This window comes from Vespula vulgaris, chromosome 16, assembly GCF_905475345.1.
Source record: "Vespula vulgaris chromosome 16, iyVesVulg1.1, whole genome shotgun sequence".
In the NCBI taxonomy this organism is placed as follows: domain Eukaryota; kingdom Metazoa; phylum Arthropoda; class Insecta; order Hymenoptera; family Vespidae; genus Vespula; species Vespula vulgaris.
In genome coordinates this window covers 2,495,001-2,509,489 of record NC_066601.1, presented here as the reverse complement: position 1 = coordinate 2,509,489, position 14,489 = coordinate 2,495,001, and the positions used below count along the sequence as shown (strand labels likewise).

At 28.3% G+C, this 14,489-nt stretch overlaps 3 protein-coding genes across 5 annotated transcripts in view; 1 reads left to right on the top strand and 2 right to left on the bottom strand.

Moving 5' to 3' along the window:
• LOC127069596 (uncharacterized) overlaps positions 1 to 14,489 on the top strand; it is a 48,111-nt gene that overhangs the window by 27,540 nt on the left and 6,082 nt on the right. The window contains exons 35-44 of the mRNA XM_051006752.1: positions 62 to 254; positions 3,795 to 4,023; positions 4,446 to 4,596; positions 4,682 to 4,807; positions 4,919 to 5,826; positions 5,935 to 6,174; positions 7,672 to 7,849; positions 8,418 to 8,632; positions 9,021 to 9,110; positions 9,183 to 9,350. The gene's annotated coding sequence lies outside the window, so the exon portion shown is untranslated. The remainder of the gene's footprint in view (positions 1 to 61; positions 255 to 3,794; positions 4,024 to 4,445; positions 4,597 to 4,681; positions 4,808 to 4,918; positions 5,827 to 5,934; positions 6,175 to 7,671; positions 7,850 to 8,417; positions 8,633 to 9,020; positions 9,111 to 9,182; positions 9,351 to 14,489) is intronic.
• The window catches only part of LOC127069597 (uncharacterized), a 31,312-nt gene continuing 18,501 nt past the window's right edge, over positions 1,679 to 14,489 (bottom strand). For 2 of the 3 annotated variants that reach the window (XM_051006754.1, XM_051006755.1), the window contains 13 exons: positions 9,913 to 10,044; positions 8,925 to 9,248; positions 8,415 to 8,603; positions 7,678 to 7,815; positions 6,719 to 6,823; positions 5,869 to 5,966; positions 5,674 to 5,758; positions 5,471 to 5,602; positions 5,217 to 5,399; positions 4,936 to 5,076; positions 4,466 to 4,789; positions 4,126 to 4,308; positions 1,679 to 4,002 (listed from right to left, as the gene is read on the bottom strand). In XM_051006754.1, coding sequence (XP_050862711.1) covers positions 3,815 to 4,002; positions 4,126 to 4,308; positions 4,466 to 4,789; positions 4,936 to 5,076; positions 5,217 to 5,399; positions 5,471 to 5,602; positions 5,674 to 5,758; positions 5,869 to 5,966; positions 6,719 to 6,823; positions 7,678 to 7,815; positions 8,415 to 8,603; positions 8,925 to 9,248; positions 9,913 to 10,044 — 2,222 coding nt within the window. In that variant the 3' untranslated portion in view covers positions 1,679 to 3,814. The remainder of the gene's footprint in view (positions 4,003 to 4,125; positions 4,309 to 4,465; positions 4,790 to 4,935; positions 5,077 to 5,216; positions 5,400 to 5,470; positions 5,603 to 5,673; positions 5,759 to 5,868; positions 5,967 to 6,718; positions 6,824 to 7,677; positions 7,816 to 8,414; positions 8,604 to 8,924; positions 9,249 to 9,912; positions 10,045 to 14,489) is intronic. The other variant, XM_051006756.1, reaches the window with a different exon arrangement.
• LOC127069616 (uncharacterized) overlaps positions 11,190 to 14,489 on the bottom strand; it is a 4,430-nt gene continuing 1,130 nt past the window's right edge. The window contains exon 2 of the mRNA XM_051006803.1: positions 11,190 to 13,857. Within this exon, the coding sequence (XP_050862760.1) occupies positions 13,823 to 13,857 (35 nt within the window). The 3' untranslated portion in view covers positions 11,190 to 13,822. The remainder of the gene's footprint in view (positions 13,858 to 14,489) is intronic.

The window sequence follows — 14,489 nt, the reverse complement described above, 5'->3', positions numbered from 1 at the left end:
AATAATAATAATAATGATTATTATTATTATTAATCTGTTAACTGTGTAGTTTAATTTTTAGAATCTGTATCTACATTTTGTAGCAGAAATTAAGAGATGACGAATGTACTCGTCAGACAAATAACAGATTAAAGTAGCCGAGTATGATCAGACAAAGAAGAGATATTGTCGGTAAAACGTCGGTAAAACAAATACCTACTAGTATTGATTGCAGATAAACAAGAATATGCCATTAACGACAGTTAGCTGACTCGGTAAGACAGGAATCTATAAATATTTTCTGGTTTTTACTAAAATCTTAATTCAAATAGTAAAAGATAATTTCTTTTTTTTTGCGTGACGAATATACTTGTCAAACACAGTTAATGGGTTAAATTTAAATGTATTAAAAAAAGTGTATATATATATATATATATATATATATATACATACATATACACGATTGAGTAGTGGACTTTTTGTTTGAATCATTTTTTGTTCATACTATCGAAAGTACCTGAAAAATCGTGTGAAAAGATTGACATTTAACAATAGCAATATACGTATTATTAAATTATATATTATATTTAATATATTATATATTTTATTATAATTTAGTTATTAGTATTTTTTTTTTATTATTACTATTTTTTTCTATCTATATAGATTCGATTAAGGATAATTGTTTATATAGCTGAACATTTCATATAATTTGTTTAAATATTGGTCCAACGGTCCGTTATTTATTCCTTTTTTTTTCTGATCATTGGTTTTCTTTTCATAGCTATGGTGAAATCGGTTTTTCCGACAAAAAGGTAAGCCCCGGTTATTGTGAGGTATTTATTGTTCAATTAAACTTATCCTCTTTCTTCCTGTTTTCTTTTTTTGTATTTTTTTGTTATCTCTTCCTTACCTCTACCGAGGAGAATTATTAACGATAAACGATTATCTACAATTAGCTAGTTAACGTAAAGAAATCACAAAATCGTTCAGATATAATTTATACAGTAATCAACGGACAACGCGTAAGTAATGTTAACATTTGACTAAAAATATTTAACTATTTCGTCAAATATAAATTTAAGTGCATATTTTTGATTTTGTTTTGTTTATGTTAACATCTTGTAAATTCGTCGTTATATCGTACAAATTTATTTAATCGGACGTTTCGCGATCGCACAAAATATCAGCGGACACAATCTATTTGGTTAAAAGATTATCAACAATTAGATCGCTAAATTCGATAAGCCTCTCGAAATATAACATAAGCGGTAGAATAAAGTGCGTCGTAATAATTCCTAGCTATATCTCGAAATTATAATTAATATAAATTATTAATTATATACGTATAAGTTGTTTGTGTGTCACATGATGATAAACATTCCTTAAAGTAAACAACGTGTCAAAAAAAAAAAAAGAAGCGGAATCTGCTCCGAAGTTCCTCTTTATAAATTCCTCTTGGGTGTTCTTCTTCTTTTTTCTTTTTTCTTTTACTTTTTTTATTTTAATCAGAAAGAGGAATCTCATATTTTTTCTTTTTATCTTTTTGTCCTTTTTTTTGGGAGCGAATAATCGTTAAAATAAAAATAATTATTATACTAAATGAAGATGGAGAGAGAGAAAAAATCGCTGATTTTCAAAAAAAAAAAAAAAAAAAAGAAGAAAGAACAAAACAAAACAAAAAGATTAAAAAAAAAAAACGAGATCAATTCTCGTAAAAAGCTAAAGCTAAAGCTCTCTTCCATATAACGTCCATCCTTCTTCTTTCATTTTCACTTTTCTTTTATCTCTCGTACACGTAGCACTCTTTTGTGTTTTTCTTTAAAAATACAACTTTTACTATTACATACAGGGTTTACACGAATTACGATAACACTTTAAATGTTCCAGATTTGAAAAGGATCATATACGATATCACTTTCAATGTGTGGTTTTCAAGATAAACCCTCGAAGTTCCTTACATATCGCATTACATTATAGATATTCTATATGGGGACCATATGTTACTCGACATATGTCCACATGGTAATCCAACTCTCTTGGTCATACCCTTTCCAATATATTCTGTTATATTCTGTGATACTCTGTTTTTGGAATTCTCTGCATGAGTTACTCTAGATCACGTGGCAACACGACGTTACATACACGTGATCTTATTTTATATATTCCCATGAGAAGAAGTTGGAAACAGTGAAATCAAAGAAGTTATGAAACAATGATATACGTCTAAGGGTTGTAATATATCTTACATATATGTGTATTTATTATATTTTTTGTTTCAACGTAAACCATTTTAAAATGTTATCCGTACTTTCTGTAAACCCAGTATTTTACTTAGCTCTGTTATAAATCAAAAGGATAATCAAATCTTAATTTAACGCGCACTTTCTTTTTTTTTCTTTCCTTTCTTTTCTTTTTTTTTTTTTATATATATATATATACTTTTTCTTTTCTCATATTATTCATTTTTTGTCCTCTTTTACTCTCGTTTACATCGATAACCATATTTCTATTTGTTTTTATTCTATGATCTTTCATTTTAAATGGTCTAAAACATGATCTAGATACGATACATTTGGTCCACATGTATACCCTGCCAAAAATTCTATCTATAACAATGATATAAACGGGTGCCTGATTGCAACAAATATTATTCTCGCAGAGCATGATTATAAATTTTTACGTGAATTAACAAAAGAAAAATAAATAAATGAGGAAATAAATAAAACAAAAGAATTTTCTCATCAAACGCTAGAATATATAAATGAATGATAATATAAATATATAATAAAGCATAATTCAGAATCAGTGATTATGAATGTGATCCAAAGTCATTTATATCTTTTCTGATAGAATATTTTATTGGAACGAAGGAATTATTGAAAAATTATTTTTCTATTATTTAGAGCAATAGAAAATCTATATATATATATATATATATATATATATATATATATTCTTGATAAAAATAATTCTTTTGTGTAATTTTCGAGAATAGCCTTTTAAATATATCTCTTAATGTCTCAAATAATTTAGACCACTTTCATAATCACTGGTTCAATTGTGTTATTACAAGAATCCAAGATAAAAAGTTCGTTCTATCCGTCATCTTTTTTTTTTCTTTTTTCTATTCTCTCTTAGGAATGTTCCAGTGGTCCGCATTAATTATTTAATTTCCTTGGAAAGATCTCTCTTTTTTTGTTTTTTTTTTTCATTTTTGTTTTTTTTGTTTTTTTCGTTTTAAACGTTAAACGTAGATACAATAAACAATCTCTATCGAAGAAATCTACTATGATGATTCACAATGCCTTATATGCTATATGCTATATCATATCATATATCATATATCAATATATATCATAGAGATGCATTAGACGGAAATTTTCAGCAGGGCAAATAATACGGTGAGATGATAACCAATATCACCGGCACATGGAGAGAGTGCATCGATCTCATATTCTAATATGATATTATTTTTATTATTTTTATTATCGAGTCGAGAGAAGTCGAACTTTTTTTTCTTTTTTTTTGAAATAAATTGAGCACATTCATCATTCAATATTTCATTCCTTACAATCATAAATTCGTTCATTATAGATTTTACATGTTCTTATCATTCTTACATTCTTTCGTTCCTTCATTCATTCTTGCATTCATTCATTCATTCATTTATTTATTTTCTTTCTCTTTCTCCGCTAAACGTTTATCTTAATCGTCTCTTCTTACTTATTTTTCTTTTTTTTCCTTTTTTGTTCATCATTATTCATCGTACTATTCATCATTAATCGTACTATTTTCTTTTTAATTATTTTCAGATATCGACAGAAAACATTTTTCAAGCTTGCTTTGGATGAGGCGTCGTAGTCGATGGTTCTGATCGGAAACACGAAAGCAGGAAACCAGTGTACATCGCAAAGACCACTGTAGTCGCTATTAATATATACATGTAGATGTTTAATTCTGGTTGACGGTATCTGTTTTTGCGAAGCCACTCGAGAACTTCATTTTCTTTGTGAAGATCACCTTTAAATTAAAAGTATATATGTATATATATATATATATATATAAATATATATACACATATATTACATAGATTATACGTGAAATATTTTAAAGATAAGTAATCCTTTTGTTTATTTACTATACCTCGGTAAATGCTGGGAAAACGTTTACGAAAGTAAACGATAGCTGGAAGCTTGGTGACACCCCATTTTCGTGCGTATCTCGGATCAGCCATTTTGACAAACGTTATATCTAAATTATCCGTTTCACCGTCGATCGTTTCTAATTTTTCATGAACTTTCTCGCTCTCCGTATTGTTATATTCGTCTGAGAATATAAATCATCATTAATCGTTATGACATTTATAATTTTAATTGTTATGGATCCAAGTTAACAAAGTTTTAATTTTGAATGAACACAAATTTGTTATGTTTGTTATATTTATAATTTATTATATTTTTCAGAAATCTAATCAAATACTTACAAAAGAAAACAGCGAGGAATTCATTTTCATCTAACAACTTGTCGAGCATCTTCTTGTTAACTTCTTCGATTTCATTCTTTATCTCAAAAACATCTTGGGAAGTGAGCCATTGTAAAATTTTATCTTCTTGGGTGAGATCACCGTCGTAAATAAGAGGAGTTCTCTTACGAAAATATACCAAGGATGGTACATTCATAATATTATATTTCTCAGCAGTTTCAGTACTCGATATCTTTACAAAATCGATTCCAAAAAGATCAGCTTCACCGTCGATCTTCTCCAATGCTTCCATAATTTCGTCGCACTCTGCACAATCTTCGTCGTCTATCATTTGTCGTTAAGGTACATAGAACATTATTTCATTTTATTATTCGATTGTGTATCTAATATCTAATGATTATTATTTCCTATTAGATTTCACATTTTACATAATTGTTTTCGCAATGTTAATAGGTATTAAACACACTCACAAAAGAAGACTGCCAGAAATGGCGACTCGTCCAATAGTCTCTCCAACATCCTTTCGTTGACAGATTCAATCTCATCAGCCAATTCACGATTTTCATCATCGATCAACCATTCCAAAACTGACTCCTCGTTTTGGAGATCTCCTAGAATAGAAATATATAAGAAAATTTATATTTAACCTCGGCATTCTATACTATAGGATGTTAATAAGAGAAGTAAGGAAATCGTCAGAGAGAAAGAGAGTGTGTGAGAGAGAGAGAAAGAGAAAGAGAAAAAGAGAGACCTTCGAACAAAAGAGGATTGCCATTACGAAAGTAAACTAGAGCAGGAAAAGTTTTAATGGAATATCTTTTCGCTAGTTGTGGATCTTGAATCTTAACCAAGTGTATACCAAAGACGTCACATTCGTCGTCGACTCTTTCTAAACCTTCTAATATTTCGTCGCATATGTGACAGTTTTGCTTGTCTGAAATAGATACGAAAATATCTTTTGTTTTATCGTTGAACGCTCGGTTGCAAGTTCAAAGGAAATCTTACAAAAATAAACAGCAAGATACTGTGTTTCTTCAACAAAGGCTTCCAACATCACTCGAGTTATCAGTTCAATGCGATCCTCAGTTTTCTGTGTGATCAGCCACTGCAATACTTCCTCTTCTACGGCCAAGTCTCCTGTAATAGAAAGTAAGCAAATTTTGAAAAATAAGTTGATAGAAAACATTAGAGGAATATATAATGCAAACCTTCGAATACGTTGGGTATTTGATTTTCAAAATAAACGAGGACTGGAAAATCAGTAACGCCGTAATCCTCTGCCACTTTGTGATCCTACAAGTGATGAACACAAATCTGTGATTTTACGTTGAAGAACAATTATGTTCAAAAGTAAATTATAGGTAATAACGTTTTAATATGTTATAATATAGATATATATTTACCTGTGTCTTTATAAAAGTGATACCGTGTCTGTCGCAATCGTCGTCAATATTTTCTAATTCTTCTAGGATTCCAGTGCATTGTTCGCAATTGTCCAGATCTAAATAAGAATAAAATTGTTGAAACATATTTAATGATATTAACGGAAGATTAATATTTCTAATCGAGGAGATGATGGCATTTTATTTTCATTATAAGAAAAGGAAAAAAAAAAGAAAGAAAATGGATTATATTTTTCACGTTGCTTGCGATCGTGCATGCCATTGAAGAGCTAAGTTATATCTACCGTGCAAAGAGATATATAAATGGTAAAGAAAGAATATTTTGGGCACACTATTCACAGCGGGTTCTGCAGGGGGCAGAGGGGGTAGTCACTATCATTGCCATTTGGATGTAACTCGCATGCTTTAATGCTCGTGCACCTATATATATATATAAACAGTGTCAGTTTTATCAAAATATCTAAAGAAAATTGGGTTGAAAATATTCTTAAAAAATTTGCCCGACTGAGGGGTATGTAACGTAGTTATATATTGATTTTCTTCCAAAAAGAAAAAAGGAAACGATCTAAATTGTTTATTTTATTTTTTTTTTTTTTTCTAAGAATCGTAGGTAGTTTTCTAAAAAGTGTAATTAGTTGACTAAATGCACGTATCAATTGTACGTGTGTGTTTGTTTGTTTGTTTGTTGTTCTTGTTGTTGTTGAAGTAGTAATACTTATGCATGATGTTAAATGCCTCTTCGCATAATCACGAGAAGAAGCTACACTAATCAGGATCATTAATTTGTCTTTAAATGTTTCTTTTTGTTTATTTTTTTTTGCTTTTTTTTGCTTTTTTTTTTCATTTGTACCGTCAACATCCTCGGTTGTCTCGTGTTCGTTGATCCTGTGCTCCTTGTGCCGTGTCTGCTTGCGATGCATTTTTGCTTGACACATGTCGCAAAGCGTTCTGTTCCCTACGACATTATAGTATACACGTGTACACCACTTTTTTGAACAAGTTATTTAGATCAAATGAATGCTTAATTCGTTGAGTATACCATCTAAAGAAAAGGGAATTATACAAACAGAAAGTCTTGTTAAGATCTATCCGAATGATCCAAGATTTTGTTTGATTCGTTTTCAGAAGTATGTATCTATATATGGAAAAGTATATCTTTTTGATACATTAGTCTATGAGATAATCTAAAATTTCATTATTTTTGTCCATTTAATAGAAACCGAAAGTTCTTCCTTCAATTCCTCGGTAGTGAACTTTCGGATCTTCATTGTAATCGATAGGTGAACCCAAGGTTTGATAAATTAGTTATATTTTATATAGCACTATTTTTTTCTCAAGTATACACATATAGAACAATGAAATTCATAATAAATATAGCAGTTGATTGATTTGAGAGCGTTAGTCACATGAAATATCTATATATATAATAATATCATTAGTGTGATTATATAGACAGAATTTAGTTGATAAAAAGCAATTTAATTATAAATGCGTATATGTGTATGTGTGTGTATGCTTGTGTATATTCCTGAAATTTAATCATATTTAGAATTGTATTTTACAAGAGCCTTATTTAAAGTTCTTATTAGACATATGTGAAAGATAATGTATTTAAACGAAACAAATTTTCGCGCTTCCGTAGTTCCTTAGAATTGGAGAGATGGCGTTTCGGTCGACCAATCAGGTAACAGCGTTTCCGACGCATGCGCACTGACTCGCCATTTTAGTTTGTGTCGTACGGAAGAAACGATAATAGAAAGTAATTTGATTTTATGCGATTAAAATATTGATATGTATTAAAAGACTTACAGAAATATACGGCCAAGGATTCGGATTCTCGAATTAGATTCAGAAGTTCTTCTCCATCCAAAACTTCGATTGCCTCGCCCGATGGATCCTTTTGCGTCATTAACCATTGCAAAATCTGTTCTTCGTCGTAGAGATCTCCTGCGATGGCATACAAATGGTATAAGATTAACAGGTACGAATAATTATTGTTAATTATTATTATTATATCGAATTTGTTATATTATTTCATAATAAAGTCATAATGCTTTTTTTAACGACATAACATTGGCTAAAAATTTAACTATGAATAATTAAGATCTTTGAAATAATTCTTTAAGCGTTGTTAATTTGACGTTTAAAAAAACCGCGATATTTCTAAAGTAACAATTCAAAGATGGCATTCCACGATCGTCTTTTGTTTTATTGTACACAACCAATCAAATAATTTCTATTATTTTAAAGATAAAATGACATTTTTATTATTGATATATCACATTATTTAAAATATTACATTTAATTATTCTATTTATCATAATATTATATATAATATATATTTATATTATATTAATATTAGTTCTAAAAATACAATATGAAATGAAAATTGGAACATGAATTTTGAAAAAACCGCGAGTTTGCAAAAGTAAAAATTTTAAGATGGCTTTTGACGATCGTCCTTTGTTCGTAACGGATTCGTTTGAGTTAATTGAATGCGTTGAATTCATTGTTAATAATTATCCGTGTAATTCATTTGTTCTTACCAGCAAATATCACCGGTTCTTTCGATGTCAGTTTGAAAAAAAGGATTCCTGGTAACGCAAATACTCCGTAATGTTTGGCAAGTTCCTTGTCGTCGATCTTTACAAATTTGATTCCGGCACTATCAGCTTCGTCGTCAATATGCTCGATCTCTGCCAGAACTCTACTACATTGTTTACAGTCGGTGCTGTCTAAACACACACATATAGTGATCAAATTGGTAAGGAATATAAAATTTATATAAAAAATATATTATTATGTGCAATTAAATTCGTGCGGAATTAATCATTAATTATATATTTAACCCTTAACAGTCGACAGATTTTTATTTACTTTTCCTATATTTTCCAACATGAAAAAATATTAACTATTGGCTAAATTTAGAGAGAGGGAGAGAGAGAGAGAAAATGCGTAGCATTTTTTTTTTATAACAAATTATTATACGTGTAATCTATTGACCATTAAGGATTAATAATAAATTATATTTAGAAATATATTGGAAATCTACTCACAAAAAAATACAGCCAAGTAGTCGGTAGATTGACGTATTTTATGAAACATCTTCTTGTTAATTCTTTCGATATGATCCGTTAATTCCATGTTATTAGGATCGGTTAACCAATCAAGGATCTCTTCCTCGTCATCTATATCACCATCGTAATTCGTACTTTTACCTTTCCGGAAATAAGTTATACCAGGTGGGTTTCGATAACCATATTTTTTCGCCATTAAACGATCCTTCATACGAACTATTTTTATTCCATACTCAGCAGCTTCGTCGTCGATCAACTCGACGTGCCGGAGTACTCGAGGACTTTCTGGATCTTCTTCTTTGTCTGTGAATAATACGTTCGAGAAGAAAGGCAGAGGAATATGTATTTATTGTCTTAACAACGTTCACAAAGATCAACGTTTGAATATAATGGAAGAAAGAGAAGGTATGTTGAAAATAAATTTTAACAGTTCAATAAATTTTGTACAAGAGATTTCTAAATTTTAGGAAAGATATTTTGATATAGAGATATTTTAAGAAATATCAATTAAATGTTATACTTTGATAAAAGTATTTGAGATTTGAGAAAATATATTGGAATTGGTCAATAAGTAATAAAACAAATAACTAAATCAAAAGTTTTATAAGTATTTTTTAAAGTGTATGTATACTTTGTATAGTATGTAGTATAATTATATTATATTGAAGTAAGTAAAAAAAGAAGTAAACCAATTATTAGATATATAAATATATTAACATAATTAATACTATAATAATCTGCATGTTATATAAATTTTATGTATACAAAAACAAAAATTGAGTTAATTTTTTATTAGTGTTTTACTTTTATCTTTCTTTCATTAGATAATATATTACTGTTGTTTATGGATTGTGTTTGCATTATACTTGTTTATTTTATTTAAACACTTTTAGATATTTGTTTGTCCTTTTCTTTTTTTACTTATTGACCAACCTAATGAATGAGGGGTAGGAATAGATATTCTTACAAAAAATAACTGCGAGAAATTCCTTCGTATCAATATACTTCATTAGAGTCTCTCGATCGATCTCCTCGATGCTCTCATCGGTTTTCTGTTTCACCATCCAATCGAGAACTTCAGCTTCGTCGAGAAGATTACCTGAGATATGGAAGAACATTCCAATCTTTGTTAATCAGTTTACTTACCGCAATTTCTCTCATTCTTCTTATTCGTTTTTAATGACGATTTGCAGAAGTCGAGAAAAGAGTCTAAGGAGCGAATTTGTTTTAATGTGTTTGCACATTTTTTATTTCTTCATTTCTTCTTATCTAATTTTGAACGAGTGATAAATAATATACTTACCAATAGTTAAATAAGAATTCAAATCGCTTTGGATGTTATTTAAATTTAAAAATCTTCTATACTTTTTTATACTTAATATTTCTGAGTATTTAAATTTCTTTATGTATCTAAATTTTGTGTTCTAAAAATGTTAATATTTTAAAAGTTTTTTAATTTTATTTTATTTATCTTTTTTTATTACTCTTCATATATAATTTATATTATTAACATTTTCAAAATTATTTTCAAAAATCAATCGAATAATATCATCCAAGAAGCAATTTGAAATTTTTTTAACTTATTGCAACTTATGAATTAATTTAAGGACAAAAGTTAGATTCCATAATATAACTTTTTTCTTCGTCCATTCTGGAATGGCTATTCGAGTTCTTGAAGGTTTACAATAAATTATATCTCTGTCGTAGTATTATTGAAAATGGATGTAAAGGACAAATATTTTTTAGATTTAGTTTGGTGTAATAAATACCGAATAGATGAAGACAATTTAATGGATAATCACTCAGTAAGTGATTTTTAAAACATGCGAAGGTATAATAAAACTTCAATGCGTTTTGCATAACAATGATGGACAATTAACATGGACGAAGCAAGATTTTTAACTCGTAACTGGTAATCTGATCTGTCTGTTAGAAATCCATTTTTTATATTTATTATAATAAATTATTAATTTGGTAGAATTTATTTTTAGTTATTTTCTTTTTCTCTTCTCAGAAAATTTCACTTGTTCTTAAGTAAAAAAAGCAATAAATATAACTCACAATATTAGCTTTTCTTTTCTTTTCTTTTTCTTGTTTTTATTTTTTAATTAAATTTTTGTAAAGTTTTAAACATTTCTCTGAGCTTCTATATACTCCACTTTACGTTTCCTGTACATGATCAAAATTTTCACCATACCAGTTACGAGTTAAGGATGTTAATTGATAAACTAAGAGAGAAACCCATTTATTATCGTATAATAATGTGTTTATTGTTGTACATATCGATCTTGTTCAAATTAACGGTGGTAGTTTTCTTTCTTTCTTTTTTTTTTTTTCTTTGTTATCGGTCAGTGCACAAGTGTCATTTGTGGTAACTATTACATATTAATTAATTTTTCTCTCGAATAATTTATTTAACATTGATATCTCTAATAAATCTTCCTAATTAATCATTTGGATATATGTACGTGCAACGAATAATAATTTATTATACTCTCTTTCTCTCTCTCTCTCTCTCTCTCTCTCTCTCTCTCTCTCTCTCTCTCTCTCTCTCTCTCTCTGTCTCTCTCTGTCTCTCTCTGTCTCTATCTCTATCATTTTAATTATAAATTAAATTTAATTTAAACATGTGATTCGATAAATTTTACAACTGAATAGAAATTTATTTTTATTCAAATCTTCTTTTTTTTTATTTGCAAAATTTCACATATATATAAAAATCTAAAGTATTCTATATAGATATATATATTGTTTATTATTAACTATTACACATGAATGAAATTAATTTTTATTCGAATATTTCCTTTTCTTTTCTTTGTTTCTTTTTGCAAAATTTTAAAACATATGTGAAGACAAATTTGAAATTATAAATCTACATTATTATTATTTCTTTTTTTTTCATCTTTATACATATATGTATATTTTTTTTCTGTTAACTTTTATATCAGATAAGTTGAAAATATGTTTGACACTCTACATATATAATATTGGCACGTGCAATCCGATAAGCAGAAACGTGTTAGTTTAATGCTAGAAAATTAGTTAATACTTTTTTCAAGTTAATTTGTACGAGATTAGATCTAGTACAAATTAGATTGGAGCTGTTATAATAAAGAGAGCCAAAAAAAGATAAAATAATGATCAGCGCGTGATTCTTATTGGATGATAAGGTGCACTGATCGTAAAAATATTAAGATATATATATATTTTTTTAATTTATTTAAGTCTACTGACGATGTTCCATCGATTGTAGACAAGAAAGTGTTAAATTTAAATCTAAACGCAAAACTAAATCCTCTGTAATATCAGAGAAGTGAAAAGAAGATTCGAAAGTAAAAAAAAAAAAAAAAAAAGAAAAAAAATAATTAAATTCGTATGTGCGTGATAAAAATTATTATAAATTGTGAGAACATTATTTTTGAAACGGAAAAAAACGAAGAAATTAAAAAACACAAAATGACATTTATAATTTATGATAGAATTTTTGTCTGAGTGCGTGGTTGCGTTCGTGTGTGCGTGTGCGTGTGCGTGTTTGTGTGGGTGTGCGAAAACAGCAGCCTTTTTTAACTTTTCTAATTCGTCTGAGATCCAAGTAACGCAGTCGTTTCTTTAAAAAATAAAAAAAAAAAAAGAAAAAAGAAAAGAAAAATACAACTCACTAGAACATTAATCGCGAGATAAATCTAAATTGCAAGAAGGAAAAAAAAAGAAGTGTCTAATTGGAAGTAAATAAATCAGTATAAAATAATATTGATAAAGATGATTTCTAAAATTGTTTTCTTTCTATATTAATTTGATTAATATTTCTATATAGTCTCTTAGGCATTTTTCTTGAATATATTACCGATGAAATGCAACAAAATATATATATATATATATACATACATACATACATATATATATATATATATATATATATATATATATATATAAATATACAAATCGTTATGATGTTAATGATTGCGAAGGAACGCAGTTATATATTATATGTATATTTAATCTGCTAATTACGAATAGAATTATTGATAATGAATATATATATATCCTATAATTAGTGAGAAAAATAACAGGCAAACCGAGATACACTAATCATTGAGAGAATATGATCACTCTAATTAATTCGAACGTAATAACAATGAATAAACATCTTAAATAGTCAACAATAATTAAAGTAAGAAGGTGATTGGGTTGGGTGTGTGGTTTGATTATGAAGGAGATGGGAAGAAAGGGGTGTGATGTATATGAAGTGTTCGATAGATGTATATTATTATAATCAATCAAAAAAAAAAAGAAAAAAAAAAGAAAAAAAAATGTGTGTGAAGTGACGATGCGATCAACTCAACAAAGTAATATTTGTTTTTGTAATCATAAAGAGACAATATGATTATTGTTTCATTGTATGATAGTAGATGATGATGAGAAGATGATGTAGGAGATATAATAATGATCGCTCGAATATATGTATGTATATCGATAGATAAGATAAGATAAGATAAGATAAATGAAATCTTTAGTGATTTATAGAGAGCACTCTTCAACGTGCTATCTTGTTATTAATCTTTGAAATATTTTGTTTCTTGTTGTTGTCGTTATTGGTGTTGTTTTTGTTTTTGTTGTTGTTGTTGTTGTCTTTTCTTCTATTAATCTAGATGACGTCTGATACTCCAATGGATATAGAATCATCTTCCTTGTCTTCTTATTGGTTAAACACCAATTATGTTTTGTTTTAAGTTTCAATCTATCAATCTCTCTCTTTCTCTCTCTCTCTCTTTCTCTCTCTCTCTCTTTCTCTCTTTCTTTTTCTCCTTTTCTCTTTTTCTTTCTCTTTTTCTTTTAGATATTTTTCTTATAGATCCTCTCTCGTAACGTAATTCTTCTTAAACCTTCATGAGGTACGGAAGACCGGCCACAACTGCAACAGCCCACAATACACCGAGCTAACTTTTTGTTTTGTTTTGTTTTTTTATTTATTTATTTATTCTTTTTTTTTTTTACTCGGAGGCGAAGAAGAGAAGAACTATTCTCAGCGTCCGTATAATCCCGTTTTTCATTTTTTTTTTTTTTAATTTTTTAATTAAAAAAAAATTAATTATTTCCCTTTTTTTTTTTTCTCTAATTTTAGTCTCGTTCGAAGAACAATATCTTCCCTGCTGATGATTCATCACAGTTCGCCGTGTTTAACGTATAGCAGTAGTATTATTATCGAGAAATTACACGCTTATAAGACAAAGAAAAGTGGTAGCAGAAGTCGCGGTGTATTTGCAATGTTTGGTTTGTTTTCTTTTTTTTTTTTTTTTACATATTTTTTTGACGATTTTTTACTTTCTATATCTATAAAAAAAATTTTATGATATAACGAAGAAATGTTCGTGGAATATCTTTTAATTTTATGCTCTCTCTCTCTCTCTCTCTCTCTTTCTTTGGTTTTACAGAACATATGAACAAAAAATGATGGACACGGCGAGACGCAATCGATAAGAACGAAGATCTCTCTCTCTCTCTCTCTTTCTCTTTTTCTCTCTTTTTTTTTTATTATTACCCTTA